A 20825-nucleotide genomic window follows, 5' to 3' on the forward strand; every position below is an offset into this window, starting at 1 on the left:
GTGGAATATCATTTCAGACTAGCGTTTCTTCTCACTGTCAGAATGGGGACTGCAGAATCTGAACAATCTAAACATCCATATAAACTCATTGAAATTGTGGTTTTGCTAAGGACTACAACACAATAATCTTCCAGCAAATTAGTCTAGGAAATGTGGCTTGAAATTTGTATTAAAATATGCATTGACACTATTGACTTATGTATAATGTGTGATGGTGAGCTGCCTCCAACTTTGGAGGGGTCATGATATGTGATATTCAAACAAATAAAATAAATAAAAACAAAAGGCTTATAACCGCCATGACCTAACAATGTTGCTCAATGTTAGTTGATTGGTCTGCTCTTTATATGTCTCCATCTTCCTAACATATATCCTCCCTTCAGCTATGTGTTGAATTCTGGCCCGAGTGAGAGAGAGATGGAGGGCTGAAAAATAATAAAAAATAAGGCATTAACAGGAGCCAGAGTGAGCACTGACCTGGCCGCCGGCTCTTTTCTATTCGGAGCCCATACAGAGGCTGTCAGCATGACGGAAAACATACAAACACACACACACACACACACACACACACACACACACACACACACACACACACACACACACACACACACACACACACACACACACTTATGTTCGCCCCATCTCTTGGCATTAATGTGGCATCTGCAGAGATAAAATGGCCCTTTTTCTATTCAACCACTCAGCATCCACTCTACCATGCCCTCAAAATTACTTTGCGATCAACACATCAAACTGCTGTCACGCAGAGAAAAGCGCACACACACCGACAGCACGGACATACGGACAAACTCCAAACAACATCACATTTTTGCGTAAATATATCAATACTCGGAAAAGTGCATACGGACAAATGTACACACAGTCACATGGACATATTGACGTTCAAATGTCCAATTTTCATGTCTCAGCCTTGATGTAATAATTAGCAAATGTAAAAACAAATGAGCTTATTCAAATACTGTCAGACCTTGAACGCCTTGAGATGATAATGAGCCTAATGTATTTGTGTGCGTGGGTGCAATTGTGTGTTCGTGCTTGGCTGACATGGTAAATGTGCAGGCACTTTGTTCATGCAACTGCTTTGATTTGTCTTCATTTGTCTGCCGGTCTGTCTTTCTTCCTCCTGACCCTCAAGATAAGGCAGTTGCTCTGGACCTCATCCGTCCAGCACCCTTCAAGCACTGAATTCCTGCACCACCAGGCTGGCGAAGTCAGGTTATTATCTATCATTAAGTTGAACCCAGTGCACTGACAGACTGACTGGAAACACAAAACGGAGGGAGAGGTGGCAAGCAATTACAGGCGAGGACTTAGTGGGTGGTTCTGCGGCTGTATTGGAGTAGAATTGGGTGGAATTGGTTTTGGTGGGATTTAGATTGTGCTCGGTAAGCTATGTGGCAGAATGGTGATGGATTCGATTCTGAGACTGCGATCTCCAGGCTGATTTGTCCACTGGAGGAAAACTGGGGAAACATTTGAGCAAAAGAGCCACAAACCATGTATGTATTGAGACAAACAGACAGCAGACAAGAGTACAGCATGATATGTTACCTTACCGACAAAAATGTATCAGTAGCACAGAGTATTGTCAAGTAAGTTGTCACTGAAGGTTTGGTATAGTCTTCACTGGTCCTCCTGGTTCCCTGTAACTGAAAGACCAAGGATGTGAGTCCAAAATGTGTTCAGTGTAACTGGGTCCAGGTTGGACCTGAGTTAACAACTCTGATCAAATGGTGTGTCCAACCTGTTCTCACTCCCAACTCGTAAAATACACTTAGTGTCAGATACCGACGCAAAAATCCCCCTTTAGCGTCTGTGTGGGATGCACTGTTAGATGACATAGAATTAAGAGAGTCAACTGTAGGGAGTAGTGTGAAAGACCGATAATCTGTGTAGTGAGGTTGGTTGTGGTGGTGGATGGGTCAAAAACCACAGGACCCAGAGCGTCCAAAAGTGACACCTTGAGTCCCGACCAAGCGCGTCTAAATATCACGCCAAAGGCTAGACGCGAGTCCCGAGAGCGTCAAGTGCGTAGCGTCAAATAGTGAGTCCCGAACCAGAGTGTCTAAATATGACGCTAACAAAGACTTCGTACGTCAATTACAAACGCCAAAGGCACCCGACCAAGCGTCGCTTTTTGACGCGATGTGAGTAGAATGTGTTGGTGTGTCACCAATAATAATCATTGCAAGAGAAACACGCGTTCTCTGAAGTGATGAATTTATATTGGTCCCTTTTTTTTCCGACCAGGGCTGCTTATTAAATCATGGAGTGTTCTGTTATAAGTTGTGTTTGGGTCCACTGTATTTTGGGTTAGGTCTATTTTTCTTTGGGTATATTTCTGTCTGGTTCTGACGGTCCTTTGGTCCCTTTTTAAAAAAAAAAGTAATGTTGTAGGTTGAGTTTGGGTAGATTTTCCATGGGTCTGTTTTGGATCTTGGTCCAATACAGTAGGCATTAGTATTGTTATTTGTTTTTTGTTTTTTGGGGGCAAATTATGATTCGTCCCGTCTTGGGTTACTTGGGCTTCACACAGGTCCTCGGGTCCCATTCGGATTGAGTCTCATTTTTGTCAACATTAATGTTCAGGTTCTGGTAGTTTTTTTCCAAGAGTCTGTTTTGGATCTGTGAAAACCTTGATCTCTGATCTGATTTGTACTTGTCTTTACTTATTCTTTAATCAAATGCTTCTTAATTCAAATCAAAACTCTTGCCACTTTTAGACGATTTTAATTCAACCTTGGTCTTGTAATTCTGCTGTGTTAGGGCAGCATTTAAGATTTGAGAAAGTTTGCTTCTTTTGTTGAATGAAAAGAAGGTTTATCTTTAGTGTGTTAATATCGCTACCGGCACTCATGAACCACGTCTTACTTTGTTGTAAAGTCCAGCAGAAGAGCCAAATGCAAAACATAAACGAGTATAGTAGGATATGAAAAGGCTCAAGCATCAAACCATGTTCCACAAAATCACCATTTCCTGTTTGATTTATACACGAGTTAATTACACAACTTCATCTAATTTAAATCCACACACAGGCTTTTGAAACATAAAGGAACAATGCTTATTTCCTCCCAAATGAGGTGCAGTTTCAATCACACTCAGTGATCACACTGCAGTCACCCTGAGCAGAGACATGGCCTTCACATGGAAGATTAACAGCAGGTTAATTGGAGGAAGCCTTTGTCACAGCACATTAAAGTGGTGCAGAACACTCCTCACAGCAATTAAAGATAACAAAGTGGGCCTGCTGTTAAAAAACATGGAATCATAAGCACTTTATCTCATTATTTTCTTTAATATGAGCAGTGAAGCAGCTCTCCATGTCATGGCAACAACATCAAAGTCTGGTGTCAGTTTTGAAGTAGAGATCCGCAGAATAAAGGACAATTAATAATTTGTGGAATATGATCTCTGGCGAGACCATGTTGTAATTAATGAGGGAGAAAATGTTCACACATACGCAAGAGAAAGGCAAAAAACAAACAAAAAAACACCTGCAAAGTGTAATGCAATTATCCATTATCTATTATGCAGAATATTCTAAAACTTAGAACAGTCTATTTTTGCTGGTACTGTCAATTAGATGTTTCAAGACATAGTCTGTGTTACTGCAACGTTTATATCATAATTATCATACATAATGTGTCACCAACACATTGACAGAATGGCAAAGCTTCAACACGGCCCTCCTCACAGTGCTTCCTGATCAATGCTACTTCCTCCATTTTCAGGTTTGACTTGTTTTACTCTGTCTTGTGTTTTCACCGAAAGGTGATATCCCTTTAATAGGTTTGATGACCCGTTTGTTGTTACACTACCCCACAGCGGATTCACTTCTTCAAAACTGTGTCAACTTAATCTAACCCCGCATTATTCCCTCGCTGCAAAGAAAGGAGTATCACGTTGAGCAGTGTGTTTCATGTTCCTTCACTTTAAAGAAATAGTTCGACATTTTGTGTAAAATGCCTTTTCGATTTGACGAGAGATACATGAGGAGATTGATATTCATGTACCTCTAATATCTGTCTATCTGGATGTGTTATTCTTAGGGTGATACAGATACCAATAGAGTACTTCCTTTGATACCTTTATTATCATTCGATAACCATCATGTGAATGGAAGCATTGAGTTGCTAGCTGCTCCGGTAGTGGGCCAATCACACGTCATATTAAATTGAAGAACGCTTGCAGTGATTGGCTTTGACCAAACCATACAAATAGTCTTTTTTTCTAAACCTGGGTACAAGAAGGATCAAATTAATTTATTGTTTGGCTGGCAACATTTTGATACTACTTGCGACTGGGATATTTCGGTCGATACCTTAAAGCTATAGTGCATAGTTTCTATCGCCCCCCACGAGGAATTCTAAGTAATAACAACACCACTGTTGATGCATTCACATGACACAAGCCTTCTGTGATCATGCATGCCCCCCCTCCCCCTCCACGCAGTTGCTAGTAGCCAAGGAGGACACGAAGGATTTAAAAAAAAAAACTTGAGTTTCTGCACGCATAAGTCGCCGGACGACAACAATTTCTAAACACAGACATGCTGAGAAATACAGGGAGAGATTTCTGAAGCCGATGGCTTAAATGTAACAGATGTTCATTCATATGAAAAAGTTACGCACTGAAGCTTTAAAGGTATTAAGTACCTATACCCAGCCCTAGTAATTAGGCTACTGTTTGCTAACAACGTTGCCATATCAACTGATGATAATATGTCAATGCTGTGCTCATAGATTGTTTCCCCTGCCCCTAGTGGCCAAATAAGTTTGACAGCTAGTTTATCTTAGCTTAGCATAAACACTGGAACAGGGGATTTCCAAAGGTAACAAAACCCACCTACCAGCACCTCTAAAGCTCACTGTTAACATTTCATATCTGTGTGATAAGTGTAGAAAAGACATATTGCGGTTTTTCTGGTGGTTATATGCTGCACTGTTTCTTGGCTGAGCGCATATTAATCATACGGATACAACAGTAATATCTTCTAATCTGCCCCTCTGCAAAAAAATGGAGCAAGAGTTTCCCAAAATGCCGAGCTATTCCTTTAAGTATATCTAAAGCAATTAAAATAAAGGAGTTCAGACATATATCAGACATTAAGCTCCCTATTTCCCTTTTAGTTTAGGTGCCGGGAAAATGGTGTCTGATGTTGTACTCTTCAACAGATTCTGACGGATCAGTCATTCTGCTTTCTTCTCCACCTCACTGAGAAGTCTTTAGCTGTCCATTCTGCGTTGTATGCTCAGAATTCTCCTCTTTTACACAGCATTCTTTTCTTTTTTTGCAGCAGCAGAGTGGATATTGACTGTACTGAGCAATGGTGACATTGTTATAGCCTAGCCTTGGGCCTAATAATAAGACAATTACCGCAACCGTCTATTGGAATTTGTCAGCAGACGGGAGACATTTCAGGTTAACAAATTAAGCAACATAATTGTATCACTTAGAGTTTTGTGTGGCAGATTAAAGTGTCTAACAGGTTGGGTTCTGGCCAACAGCCTTAGGTCCTAGTTTGACCACACCGTCTCTAAGTGATGAACGGCACAGCGGTCTATGAGAGCAAGAGCTTGCAGGTTTGAGTGTCCTTAAACATGGCGCCGGACACCTCGCTGCTTGCAGATTGTGCGTTGCTGTGGATAGAAATGTTTGCTAAAGGCCCAGTTTGTACCCAATTTGAATAATGTTTGGTCATGGAAAAGATTTTCACCATTGTTTTGCATCTTTTTGTGCTCATCCTCAGTCGTGTACAGCGTCACCCAGCCCTGTAGCAGCACGGCCTGCAGTAAATGGGCTTGGTGAAAAAAAAATTGAAAATAGAATCCTTTGTATTGCTTTGTCCTCCAGAGGTTTTTCGGTGGAGCACATTTAGATGAGATACACTGAGTGAGAGAGGGCGGGTGCAGGGAAAGATGAGGTTTACACTGATGGTCTGCCACTGAACGACTCATGTGGTGTCCCCCCCCCTTCTCTCTCCTTTTCTCTCTGTTTTTGAGGAAAAACATTCTCGTGTTGACATGGATGAGTGTGCATGTGTGAGATAGTGCTGCGCGAAATGCCCAGAGAAGCAGTGTTTCGGGAGAACCCGTGCCTTTAAATCTTTGTCTGTCAGTGTGATAGTGTATGCTACTTGCACGCCAAATACCGCACACACTCCAGTGTATATACTGTATCTGTCCTGTATGTCTGTATGGAGTGTCCATGCTCAGCTCTTCTCCCATCAGTCCCCACTTTGTCTCTCCATCTCTGCTTCATCAATCACTTAAGCTCCCCTACTGCTCACAGCGAAGCTGGACTAATTAGGCCTTCTAATTGAGCCAATTAGCAATTAAACACTCAGATGCACCCCCGAAAATCGGAAGGTCCCTCCAGGCACACTCACGCCTGCCAGGGCCTTGGATTTTTCCCAAGGATTCTGGCTTGTGTGGGCTTCTGCTGCCCTCTGTGCCTGCCCAGGCTTGAGGTGCAGGTTTAGGGCGAGAGCAATCCAGTTGGCCCCCTGCGTGGGCCTTAGGATGGGAATCTTTTAGATGTCCACTTCTCTAAGTGGCCCCAGGGTCAGTGAAGCAGCGCCACATGTGGCTCTTATTCAAAGACTGTGAAGGGCCTCTACTCACCAGAGATGAGCTTTTCATTAACACCAGGACCTGTTTCCTCTCCATCTACATTCTCACTTCTCATCTCTGATTTGTCTCTCGCTATCCCTGCTCCTTTATTTCTCTGCCTTCATCTCTGGCCTTCTATCTCCCAGTCTCTTTTATGTGTTTTGAAGGATGAAAGTTTAATGGTAAATGTGTGTGTGGGTGGGTGGAGCGCTCGTCCCTGCGCGCAAAGCCGGCCGGCCTCTAGACTCTCTGTGGTTTAATTAGAGCACACATCTTGCTGCCCGCTTTCACTGTGAGGGGGTACGCTCGCAGACACACACTCACACATGGGCGCGTGGGTAGAACAACAAAGTCCACACTGAGAGGAACAAAACGCGGGCACCAATATATTTAGGCTGAACGCACTGTACCAAAAGAAGACAATGATGACAAAAGATTGCAGATTTTACGGACTCTCTGGAAATTACAGCTTTCTGAGAGGACGCAAATGTGTTTTTACCACACCCCATCCCGCAAGCACATCGTCCCCTCAAATAGCTTGTTGTACGGTACATAAGAACCTTTATTATTACATGAATGAGCCTTCTTATTTGTATGTCTTACATCAGTGTGAGTGAGAGCGCTCGCCTGCTCATCAGCCTATATACTCTAATTATCTGCCGTCTTGCCTCAGGGCACTCAACTCCCATACTTTCAAATTCAAATGGCTTTATTGGCAGTGGGAGAATAGGAAAAAAAAGACAACAAAAAAACACAGAGGCGCTTCAGTGGGTGCAGGCGATGCAATAATACGGTAATGATGACTTTAAATGGGACAATTATGGCATGGTGATAAAGCAAGAGAGAGCGTGAAAGAGAGAAAGAGGTAACGGTGAATTTTAAAAATCAGATAAGACACAAATAGAGTGTGTGTGTGTGTGTGTGTCGGTGTGTGAACATAAAAGAGATTCCTTTGTTTTTCCTGTACAGTCTTCATTACTGCTCTTACCATTACATAACACCACCCAACAATGTTGTGACGGTATAATCTCATCCATGCCTCGTGCATTTCTGACTGGGTCTGTTACATGAGGATTTGCCCATTTTCACATTAGATTACATGAATGAGTATACAGTGTGTGGACACTCATTCATGTGTGGGTCAATTAAGGCTTACTGTGTGTGTCTCTGTGCTCTGCATGTAGCCCAAAAGTGTCCCGGGTTGTTATAAGCTGCTTACAGGCGCACATTATTGACTTTTGACCCTACTGGGCAGTGAAAGGCTCACCCTAATCTCTAGCCTCTACTCTGCTTGGACGCTACGCTTTCTCCTGTACTTTTTTTTTTTTTTTTATCTCCAGAACCAGCACTGAAGCCTTTAGGAAATTAATAACCACAAATATTGAGGCATCAGTCGCAGTGTTGTTAGAGGAAGACTTGATGATAGCGGTGTGACTACATCAGCTGCACTACGTTATCTGCAGAGATGTGTTAGGGCTAAGCTGGCAGGTTAAACACAGTTCACCCGGCGGGATTCGGGATGCAGGTCAGACCAGGACAGTTTAGGGTTTTCATGCATAATAGATAGGGAGGGTTGTGTAGAAATGTGCACTCAATACATGGAGTATAGAGAACATGAGGATTTCCACGGGTTAGATAATCTTGCAAAAACCAGGCGAGCTAGAATGCGGTCACAAAGATTGCATTTCCTGAGTTCCCCTACACGCCGGAGAACTGCACTTTTTCCATCTGTGATGTAATGATGTGAAGCGAAACACGTTGATGACCGCATGAAATGATCCCAAAATGATCCCAAAATGAGTCCATTTTTTTAGTTTTTTCTTTATCTCAACAATACTGTTCATTTCACCGCTTTCATTTCAGGAAATATTCACTCGGCAACAGTTGAAGAGGAAGTGTTGCGCTGACGACATTTAATGGAATATATTTCTGCTTCAGATAAATAATAATCTCTCATTTTTCTCTCTCCCACACCCCCTCTTTGCCTCCCCCCCTCTCTCTTTCTGTTTTTATTTAATTGTTTTCTCTCTGTATGTGTCGCTGTCCTTTATATCTCTTCCCTCCCCTTCCCCCTTTCTCATGCTGCAGAATTCAGTGGCTGTAAGAAACGTCAATCAAATGATCTGGATGATAGAAGACCAATAGGGATGGAACGCAACAGAACCATGGCTGGGGAAGCGTTTCGGCTCCTTGTTGCTCAGAATCAACACTGACCTGACGTCCCACACCGAGGGGCCCGGCCTCCTTTTCTCCAGCACCCCAAGGACCCTTCTTTCCCCCAGCAACTGCTTTGCCTTCCATCTCACCTTCGCTCTTGATCAGACCTCCGTAAAAGCTCCTTTTAGTCTTTCAGGGTCTGCCTGCTTTTGTTTTTAATCCCCCTCTTATGCTTTACCTTCCAGAGTGTTGGTCATAATCCCTATTCTCTCCCAAAAAATAAGACTGAAGTGCTCCAAAACAGACTAGAAGCAGGTGGCTGAACAGTATGAATCCAGTCATGTACCCCCTTCCACTTGCTCTGAGTAAACAAAGGCGGCGGGGTTTGTTGTCCAGGACGCGGCCCCTTAGTCTCATGACAGACTGGTGCCTAATGGGTGCGCTAGGCCTCATCCTCCTCTTCAGCCTGGCCTCGAGCCAGAAGATAGACCCTTCCAAACACCCCATAGTCACCACCAACTACGGCAAGATCCGAGGCATCAAGAAGGACTTAAACAACGAGATCCTGGGCCCCGTGGAGCAGTACCTGGGCGTCCCCTACGCCACGGCGCCCATCGGCGACCGCCGCTTTCAGCCGCCCGAAGCCCCGGGATCCTGGCAGGAGATCCGCAACGCCACGCAGTTCGCCCCCGTGTGCCCTCAGAACGTCCACGGCGTGCTGCCGGAGATTATGCTGCCCGTGTGGTTCACAGACAACCTGGACGTGGCGGCGGGTTACATCCAGAACCAGAGCGAGGACTGCCTCTACCTCAATGTCTACGTGCCCACGGAGGATGGTGAGTGGACAGTATTGAATGAAGGTTTGGGGGAGGCTGGGAGATGAGGGATTTAATGGGAAGACTTAAGAGATAATTGACTGTTTGCTAAGCCCCAGTCCCCTTAGTGACTCTTGCTTTGCCCGTCAAGCTCACATAGTACATATCCCATACTCACCCAGTACATATTATAGTTTAAAATGAATACGGGGGCCGATTCATCACTGGAAATATGTTCCTTAAATCCTGTCCTTCTAACAACAATGGGTCGTTCAGATTTGTTGAAATTGTTCTCTTCTCATTTCTAGGCACCGACTGTCTCTTTTTTTCAGCTGAAATGAAGCTGGCAGATATTACCTTCATGAGCTGGTTGGAAACGACTGGCTGACGCGGGGGGGAGGGAGGGGGGGGGTGTCAAATATTCACTTGATGGCTACATAAAAAAAAAATGTTGTGTGCAAACATCGAGGGCGAAAGCTACCTATCCCTCCTATCCTATACCACACTCTTCCTATACAGAGTGTGGCTCTTACTGCACCGCTTCAACATGCAGAGAAATTCAAAGCTCGACCAGGCCTGCCGTGCCTAGTTACAGTTGCTACGCTATGATTTGACAATCGCTTTTCAGGGTAGGGGCTTAGCGAACGGTCAATTAGGGAGAGGAGCCTAGGGAAGTCAACTTAATGTGGAAAACTCTTGTGAATGTTACGATTCTTTTCCAGGTTCATGCACTTTAAACATTATAAATATTGCATATGTGTGTGTTGGGGGGGGCAAGAAACAATATGCACAAGGGTCAAATGTCCATGGAGGGTCAAAATACCTTTTCAATTACCCTACTGTGGTTTTACAGAACATCCCATTCAAGGTGTTACAAAGCAAGAGAACAAAGGGCCGGGACTGAATCCCTTTCCTGGTACTTTATGAGAAAAGGATTAGGTGACATTTGAATTTTCTCCCTTTTTTTCCATCAAGAACCCTCTTCTTTCAACTCACATCTTTCTGCAGATGTTTTTGCCTGCCCGGGCACTATTAGATGAGCGAGCAATAAAAGAGAAATATTTCCATTTTGTCGGCAGGTGTGATATGAAGAGCAGAGATTTCCATCACCTATCTCTCTCACTTTCCTTGCCCAGGGTATTGCAAGACGTGTTTGACATTTGTCTTTTCATTTCTGTTATAAGCTGCACAAAGCCAGCACCTTTCAAAAAAAAGAGAGAAGGCTGTAGGAATCAGGTTGGTCAGAGTTTCCCAGGTGCAAAGTGTTTCTTGGTTTGACCTCAAACAACTGGAGGTCTTCAGAAAAGCTACTTACTTCACTAACACAATCGGTGTAGTGTGGACAAAAAGTGTGTTTTTTTTCATCAGCACATACACACACCGTTTAAACATAAAAATTCAACTAGAAAAGAATCCCCCATCGTCTGCTTTGACAGTATCAATATCACTGTGTTGTGTGTGCGTGTGTGTGTGTGTGTGTATATGTGCCTTCATGTTTGTATTCATCAAAGTCTCTCCTGCTGTCTGTATGTGCACATTGATGTATATGTCAGTATAGTGATGAGGCACTGATTTCCACCGTCCCTGTCAGCACTTCCATCACTTGACTGGACTTTTTTTTTTTAGCCCCTCACAGCTCAACAGCCTTTCTTCCGTCCGTCCTTCCTTCCGCCTCTCCACTCCGACACTTCAGCCTCAGCCCTCAACACCCCACCCGTCATTGCCACTTATAGCTCCTCGGGCGCATATAGAACACTATACATCAGGTCTTGAGTCATTTCACACTGTCGCACGGCTTGTTTTTTTTCCTCTTGTTTTTTTTTGTGTGAGATGTACGACGTGATGGAAATTTACAGAGAGATATACTCACACTCCCAGCTACTCACTGCTTACACACTGTCCCATTGCTGTACAGTGCACTCAATGGAAATGTCACATAGGTGTAAAATAGTGACTGTATATAATACCGAGATTGCAGCTAGAGCTGCAAAGATTAATCGATTAGTTGTCAACTATTGAATGAACTATTTTGATGATCGATTCATTCGGTTTGACAAATTTTTGATGAAAAAAATCCTGCACTTTGAGTATTTTAAACAGCAAACATAACTGGGCTTAAATACATTTTGCCCCTACTGTTCTGTGTCCCCAGGTGTGGGACAATGTGATGAAGAAAAAGAGAAAGAGAAAAATTCTCTGATTGAATGTGCATGGGGGGCAGCACCAAATTATTGTTAATTTTTATTTTAACATTAATCCAACATATTATTAGCAATTTGTGGAAAAAAAAACATTGACTACCTTACCTATAGGCTTACTGGCCCATTAGGATTCAGTGTGCCACATGTACAGAATGTTTAACATTAAAACATGAATTTATAAAATCATGCCAACAATCATTATTTCAATAGCGTAGTAGTCTATGCACTAAAAAGGAATGTATACTATAGGCCGCCCTACATGTTACTGTAGGCCCAGTTTAATATGCAACTTCATTTTATACACAATATACTGTATGTAGTAGGAGTTTCTGCTCTGTCTCTCTGTCAGTTAAGGGCTCCTTGGCTTATAAAACGTTGAAGACCCCTACTTTAAGGGAATAATTGTAAGCCACCGTGAGCCACGTCGCTGCATTTGGAGCTTAGCACCACCCAAGGGGATTGTGATTGGTTTATAGAAATGCAAACAACCCTAAGCGTTTTTTTTTCTCCTATCTCAGAATGTATCTGTGGTGTAGCCAGACCACAGCGCTGTGGAGGTAGGTCTGGCAATGCAAGACTAATTGCAGGCCTAATTGCAACTATATAGAATTAGGATAAATATGTCTTAGGGCCCTATTTTGACGATCTAAGCGCACGGCGTGAAGCGCATGGCGCAGGTGCGTTTAGGGTGTGTATGCTAGTTTGATGGCGGAAAAAAGGGTCCATGGTTCAAAAGGGTTGTACTTAGTGTCTTCATTAATTCATAGGTGTGTTTTGGCCGTAACATGCAATAAACCAATCAGAGGGTCATCTCCCATTCCCTTTAAAAGCCAGGCGCGTTTGGACCTTGGAGCTTCGCTATTATGATGGCGGATTTGCACCGTAATGTTTTTATTTGTAATCTTTTGCATGTTTGCATGCTGTTGCGCTTCCCTGTGTATGTGTGTGTGTAGCAAGCATAGTGTGCGCGTGCTGTGCACGAGCCTAGGCGCATTTTACTAATTTGCTGTTAAAATAACAATGAAATGCTGCACTATTGACTTTAGACCAGGTTTTTGTTGGTCAATGGCGCGATCACTTCTCGCTGCCTCAAGATAGCAATACACCAAGAATTCACCTGAACACACCTCCCTGTAAGACCAGCACGCCCATGGGCGCACAGGTGGGCGCAGACCTGTGCATTTTCTATTAAAACAACGTGGCCGCTGGACGGGATACTAACAACTGCGTCGGTCTTAAACTAGCAAAGACACTTGCGTCGGGCTACGCTGCGCTGGGTGCAAGATAGGGCCCTTAACGTTAAAAAACATGTAGTTGCAACATATGAACTTCATCCCTCTTCATCATTGCTGGTAGATTTATAGTGATCAGGGCAGGCATGACACTGCTAGCCTCAGCACTCCTCCAACAGCTCCAGGATTGTCTTTCTCTTTGCTCCTCCTTTCCTCTGCTTCTCTTCCCGCATTGATTTGAAGTCATTATTTTTTACATCTGCTGGGAGGGGAGGGAGGGGAGGGAAGGGAGGCGAAGAGGAAAGCAGAAGAGAGGCGAAAGAAGAGGGAAAAGCTTTTGGGCAGTAGATCAAAACTCGCAGGGGACACTCACCACCACACAACGTTGAAATGCTCCCATGGTAACACGCTCATCCTATCCCATCTTTTCTTGCCATTGAACCCACTTCTATTCTTCGTACTTTTTAAAAGGAATGCTGCATCCCAGAGTCTCCCGAGGCCTATACTTGTATCTTTTTTATAGGGTGCCCTTAAGATAGAATCCTTAAAAACCTCCTCTAATTTTAAGTGGATTAAGCCTGCAGAATTACTTCCTAATGCTGCCATCAGTGCAAATGGAGGAAAGTGGGACACTCTAACATGAATGTGTGTTTGTTCATAGATAAACAAATGCGCTAACATTTGGTGGTTACACATGGCTCCTTAATTAATACTTAAGCACTTAGTAAGTTGCTAAACTAGCCATGTGTTGTCATTTTTTCATTAAATCCGTTGCACTGATGAATAAATTTGTTTCTGAATTTGTAATACTTAAGAGCAAAAAAAAAAGCAAGAAAGGGAACATAACTAATATCTCTTATTACAGTAATAATACAAAATTACACTTGTTACTATCTGATTAAAGCTGGAGTGCGGGACTTTTACATATTAATTATGGTCCGTTACATTCAGGCCCTTGCCAAACGAGTTTACACAATGCAGATTAAGCCTATCACCGCCAGGCTGTCTGTAATTCTCAGTATGCCGCTGTTGTTCCCACGCTGGCGCACCCGAAGTGATGCGTTTTATGTCAACCAGCCAGAGCTAAAAGGGGCGGGAATGGGGGAGAGACCATAGCAAGGGAGCAGCAGCTAGGAGTATGGCGGAAGAAGCTATAGCGGGAAATGCTCCAGATATATGTATATGTATATATATATATATATATATATATATATATATATATATATATATATATATATATATATATATATAAAAACATAATAAAAGGTAAGTCCAAAAAAAGAAAGTGATCGATCAGGCATACGTCATAAGCATGCGTCAACAGTCCACACTGCAGGTTTAACAGAAACTTGAAATCAAATATGCACTTGAGGATTTTAGTGCTTTTGGATGTTATTACTTCCAGTATACTGTATGAATATTTTAGAGCCTGGAGCAATATTTCTTGGTTACTTCATCAATCTTAGGTTTTAACATTGCTCTCAACACATGCATCATTATTTATATATTATGATAAACAAGACAAACGGTATATACATGCAAATACATAATACTCGTTGTGACCCTTTTACTTGGCAGGTTTTTTTAAATCGTACAGTAAGTAGTTTTCTGTGATGGATGGCCCTGTCTTAGCTTTGCTAAGGACTCTATAAGAATGCATTGATGGCCATTGGAATACCACTATAATGTTGTGTATATATAAAGTGTTGACTATAAACCCAGCTTGTACCTGTGGTAGAATATCAGGCCTTAGGACCCAGAGAAACTGGTTTTGCCCGCCGGCAGATTGCTCCTTCACCAAATGCAGGGAGGGGCTCCACCGGTTCCCCTGGAGATGACATCCCATAAATCATAGCGAGAGGCTTTCATCTGGCTCCTGCAGAGTCACGGTGGATCGATGGACGATGGGGAAGGGAGGGAAAGACCGCCTGCTACGGCTGCTGCTGCCTTAGGCCCGCAGACAAACCGCATGCTTCTCTCAGCAGTCAGCAGCCACTAACACAGAGCAAGACTTCATGGTAAATAAGTCGGAGGAAGTGGACTCCGCAGCCCTTAAATGGGAACTCGCTGTAAATGTTTTACCAACAAGCGAGATGGTTGTCTTTTAGATGTGAGATTGTGTCTTTTTAAAGTCTTCTAGTGTATGGTAGGCATTAGGAGGAACTGTGTTTGGGTTTGTGAAGAAGTCTAAGGCTGAATCTATCAAGCTCACAAACGTATGGACCCACAATACACAACTATGGTACGTAATTGCAAATGTTTATTGCAAAAAGTCAGTATAAACTCACAGGCAAAAGTGTCCAAAAGTGGCAGGCAAAGGGAAAATCCAAACACAGGCAGAAGTCAAAACCAAGGAATAAACAATCAGATAAAGTCTCAGAACACTAGGAAATAACGCTTGAAGGCTGTACACAGGGGAAGCAGACGATCTCGCACTGGGGTAAGGGGAAGACCGAACTTAAATACACCAAACAGAAAAGACAATGAGACACAGGTGCAAAACATTAGGGCGGGGATACACAATCACTAACAGCGGGAATGGGAACAACAGGAAGTAAACAGACAACACAAGAAACAACAGGGAACCTTCACAATAAAACAGGAATTGTGTAAATACTCTGAAACAAATATGAATCCTTTTAACACTTGACACAGGAGCGGAACGTGACAGAATCTCAGTTCTCTTAAATTTCATCCACGGTTCCTCCACTTGCTTCCCTTCCTCGCGTCTTAGTCCGTCCCAACGAGGAAGCATGGGAGAGACAAAGGAAATCATGGGAGGAGAGAGGAAACGAGGAAATGTGCTTTCAGAGGGATCCGACGTCCTTTCCTCTGAAGCGTCACATGAATTTGTCAGCTGGGCGGAGTTAGCAATAGCTTTCAGCTGCACGGCTTCCGGGAAGGCTGCACTCGTGTTTCCTCGCTCGTAGCTCCTCAGGGATCCCTCCTCCATCCTCGCTCCTTGGAGCAGGAATATGAGCTTTCAGATGGCCTTTACGAAGTAGGGCCAGAACAACTTCCAGTTTGGCCGAGGACCGAGGAGATATCAAATAAGAGAAGTGAGACTTAAACCATGGAAGGCTTGACCATAGACCCACAACACCAGCTGTGTAGCGTCTTTACTGGCTGTGTGGAGTCCACTCATGCCTTAGCTCTTTACATTCATAACTGTGTCCTTTTCCTACTTGCTCGAAAAAGCTTGATTTAAAACCCCTTCGACCAGGCATCACAATACTTTCTCACAAGTTCTTGTATATTCTTACTCCAAATCTTTTTATTGGTTTTCAATGACAATACAGAATAAAACATCATAAACAGTATACAGTAAGATATTGTCCATTACTTAACCCCTAACATGGTAAAAAAAAAAAAAAAGAAATTCCACTACAAAGATCCTCCTAATAAGTGAAAATGATGTATCATTGCCATTTATAGTTGCACAAGATAAACCCTTAATGTAATTTAAAAAGGGACCCCAGGTCTTGTAAAATGACGTAAGTGAACCAGAGAGTGAATATCGTAATTTTTCAAGTCCAATACAGTGAAAAAAATCCTGTATCCACCTTTCATGTGTTGGGGGAGAGGCATGCCTCCACTTAAGAAGGATGGCCCGTCTAGCCAAGATTGTAGTAAAAGCAATGATTTTACGATCTCGGGCAGCCAAATCAGGCAAAGGGGGAACCCCAAATAAGGCTATAATAGGATCAGGGTCAATATTAGTGTTGATAGCTTTTTTAAACGTCTGAAATACATTAGACCAATAGGCCACCAGCTGCAGGCAAGTCCAAAACGTGTAGATGGTTGGCAGGAGAGAGCTTACAACGGTTAGATAACCAAGTATTGGTCTGTTTGTTCCTTCCTGTTACCTTCAAACCCCTTCCCACCCATCTGTTCGACAATTTCTGATTGGCTTATGGCCAACCAATATACAATATCAATACGCATGTCCCACATCCCAAGATAAGCTTTCAGATGGCTATTTCTGTAGGTTAACTTCACAAGAACCAGCAATCACCTACAGCTAGGCTTCTCTGCGGCATCTAATGTTTGACAAACATGCAGCCACAGACAGGATACTCACATAAGCTCATAAAATGCTGACGTCCTGCTGGTGAGGGGTGTAAATAAGCATTCTAAAATCAATATAAAAAAATATAAAAAAAAATAAAAAAAAATAAAAAAAACGATTTGAATTCTAGAACAAAATAAACAAGCATGGATCTTGAACAAACAGAGACAGACTCGTCCACGCTACTAAGAACTTTATTGGTGGTAGGCTGAGGTTTAACCCTGATTAGCTGTTACAAAGTGCCTTTTGAGCTGCTAGTTCTATTCAATTAGTCCCGCTCGAGGAGGATATACATCAGTTTTGCCAGATAATCCCCGGGGATTTGAACCGCTAACCTCAGCGTTGTCAGCTCCGTGCTTCTTGGGCTGAGCTGCAGGGTGCGAGCTGGGGGCCTTTATGAATTATTCCATCCGATACTTCATCCATCTCCATGCATCAAACTCAAACTCCCACATCTCCCTGTTCTGCAATATTTCAATTTTCTGAGGAGATTCATCAAGAAGGGTTCAATACTAACAAAATAAAAGCGCACGGCGGCCAAGGGCTGCGCCGCAACGTCGGCATCACCAAAGGGCTAGAGATGAATGAATAAATCAAACCGATAAAACAAACAGATAAATAATGGAAAGAGAGAGAGAAGTGCCAGCATGCAGCAGTGGATATATGATATGTTTTGCTTCTGATGCCAGATTATTCTACTCCATCTCTTTCGTTATGCCATCTCTTTCGCCTGCCAGCCACACTTGATACCCTTTAAAGAACAAACATGGGACAAAAAAGGCATGATGGGGGAAAAATACATGGGTACCTGTATCTCCCAAGGGACAGGGGAATGTCCGTCTCTCCCTCAGTATGCTGTCCACACTACCCCAAAAGTTTTCTTTCATGTGAGCATGCTCGCCAGAACTGAAGTAGACCGGCTTTATAAACAGACAAGGACAGACTGAGAAGCAGAGAGTAATAATTGAAGCCAGACGTCTCTAGGTAGTTGTCATATTATAGAAGATGGAGGTCAGAGCAGAGGGTCTCAGCCACCCTCTGGTCCAACCCTCACAAACCAAATCTGACAGAGTCCATCTTTGCTTTTGCGCCTCCTCTCGTGTTTCACCTCCCTCCTCTCCCTCCCCTCGCGTCCTCTCTGCTCTACCCTGAGGTTCAGTGGAGCAGACAGCGACAGGCCTGCGCGGTCAAAGGCTTTGTCTTTCTCCAGGAGGTGGTGAGGGTGAAGAGAGAATCAAATCAGCCAGGGTTCCTGTACTAAAGTGTACTAAAAGGACTAAAACATTTAAGGTCCCATATTATGCTCATTTTCCAGTTCAACTCGAACATGTTTGCATGCTTTTATGCTAAAACAAAAAAACATAATTTTTCTCATACTGTCTGTCTGAAAGTACCTGTATTCACCCTCTGTCTGAAACGCTCCGTTTTAGCGCCCGTCTCTTTAAACCACCCTCCAGAAAAAGTCTGCTCTGATTGTTCAGCGTTTCTGGGTGTTCCACATGTGCACCATCATTGCAGGCGGGGAATGACTGTAACGGCATTGTAGCGGCACTTTGTACAAATATATAGTATAGTTGTGACATCACAACCGTACGGAAGCCCTGACAGCTCGTTTAAAGGCACAGTTTCTGAATACAGGCTGTGTGCATTTCTCTGTGGATGGAGCATTTGGATATTTAAAGAGTTTTTATATAGCACCTGGATCTGCTTTATAATCAAAATCTCACTTTTTACAGTACCTTTTTGGACCTTTAACAACAGTTATGTGACTTAAAAATATTAGTGATCCTGAACTTGATGTTGATGTTTTTTTAATACAACTATTGGTTACACTTTACTTGAAGGTATCTACATAAGAGTGACATGACACTGTCATGAACGTGTCATAAACATTATAAACAAGTCATGAACATTTATGACTTAACGCTTCTGTCATTAAGTGTCGTTCGGTTTTTGTCATGACAAGTTATGGTTAGAGTTAAGGTTAGAGTTAGGGTTCATGTGTCATGACTGACGTGTGTTCATGACAGTACCATGTCACTCTTATGTAGATACCTTCAAGTAAAGTGTAACCCAACTTTTTAGGCATCCACATCTCTGAATTGCCCACATCTCAGACTTGTTCAGCGATTGAAATAGGTTACAAGTTGCCCGTCTTCCACCAGTTGGAGAAGCAGTCAACCAGTCAGCTTTGTAGGTGGGGTTAACAATGGGGACATCACCCTCCTAGCTAGCTCGTGATTTTGTAGCTACACAACAAACAAAAAGATTGCGGAGAAAGCACTCGGCACGTCAGTAAAGATGCCAAGACGGTGCCCCAGAGGGAAAAAAAGCTCTATCTCTGTTTGATATTAGCATGGATCTGAACGGTAACATCACTCCTTTCAGCAGAGAACTACAATATCCAATATTAACCATGAGCTGAGGGGGAGAAGAGAAGCGGGTTTTAAAATTGCTGACTGCTAAGCTGGTGTAGCCCATGGGTTTGATGGACTGTTGAAATGGAGGAAAAAGGTTATTAGAAATGTGTCCAGAACTACTGAGGCTGACATGTCTTACAAGACAAATCATAAGTGTGCAGACAAAGAGAGGAGCTGGGCAGAACCGGCGTGAGAAAAGGGAGTCAGTGTGTGTCTGTGGGTGTGAAAGAGGGAGAGATAAAAAGCTCTTAATATTGTGTAGTGTGTGATGGACTTGTTTTCTTTCAAATCTTGCAGGGTGTTTTTAGATTTTGAGAGAGAACTGTGAAATTTCTCCTTGTGGGATGCGGTCCAATTTTATAATTGGGTATAGTTTTAAAAGTTTTGAAATCTGAGTGTGGGCTAACATTTTACTTCCTTAAAGTGTATTTCTTGCGTTAATTAAGATGGTCGGCAATTCTGCAGAGATTTGTTTACAAGTGTAGTGCACCATAACCGCATTTCTGCCCACTGCTTGAATCTTAACTGCACTATTGGTTATTTCCTGATTTGTAGCTCTTAAACACGCAACATTTTGATAACATGACAAAAGGCAAGCTAATATTTATTCTCTTTACTGATATTCATTTATTGTTTGTTTATCTGTGTCTTCTTCGTTTTCTTCCTATCCCTTACTGCTGCAACAGTGTTTACCCATTTTCCCCATTGTGGGATTAAAGGTACTCTAAGCAATGTCATGCGTTTTTTAGGCTACAACATTTTTTGTCACATACAGCAAACATCTCCTCCCTATCCGCTAGCTGCCTGTCCCCTGAACACACTGTAAAAAAAAACGCGGTCTCTGTAGACAGCCCAGGCTCCACAAACGCCAACAAAAACAAACTGAGCCAACCTGCACCACCAAACATAACAAACAGTGTTCCAGCGTTCCAGCCAATAACCGACAAGAAGGATTTAGGGGTGGGGGTTGTGGGGTTAGTGCGCGGAAGGGAGGGGGAGGAGACGGGATGAGGAGGAGGGAGGGGCGAGCTAGCCTCCGTTTTGTTCGACAATACTTTGAACGTCAACAAGAAGTGACGTCAACCCAACATGGCTTGGAGCACCTTTTTAATAAAGGATTTTGAATCTTGAATCTTGTTAATTTACAGTATGTAGTCACACAATTTATCACGTCAAGTTGACGCCACGGTCAACAGATAAAACAAAATAACAAAAACACTTTCAATAAGGCACCCTTAATATGTCGTCAAAAATGAGATAGTTGGAAAAACAGAACAGCAATCACAAAGATTATAGATG

At 42.9% G+C, this 20825-nt stretch overlaps 1 protein-coding gene across 4 annotated transcripts in view; it reads left to right on the forward strand.

Annotated features, from left to right (window-relative positions):
• The window catches only part of nlgn2a (neuroligin 2a), a 202447-nt gene that overhangs the window by 68681 nt on the left and 112941 nt on the right, over positions 1 to 20825 (forward strand). For all 4 annotated transcript variants that reach the window (XM_039822741.1, XM_039822740.1, XM_039822742.1 and 1 more), the window contains exon 2: positions 8721 to 9625. In XM_039822741.1, the coding sequence (XP_039678675.1) occupies positions 9118 to 9625 (508 nt within the window). In that variant the 5' untranslated portion in view covers positions 8721 to 9117. The remainder of the gene's footprint in view (positions 1 to 8720; positions 9626 to 20825) is intronic.

This window comes from Perca fluviatilis, chromosome 14, assembly GCF_010015445.1.
Source record: "Perca fluviatilis chromosome 14, GENO_Pfluv_1.0, whole genome shotgun sequence".
Lineage (NCBI taxonomy): Eukaryota > Metazoa > Chordata > Actinopteri > Perciformes > Percidae > Perca > Perca fluviatilis.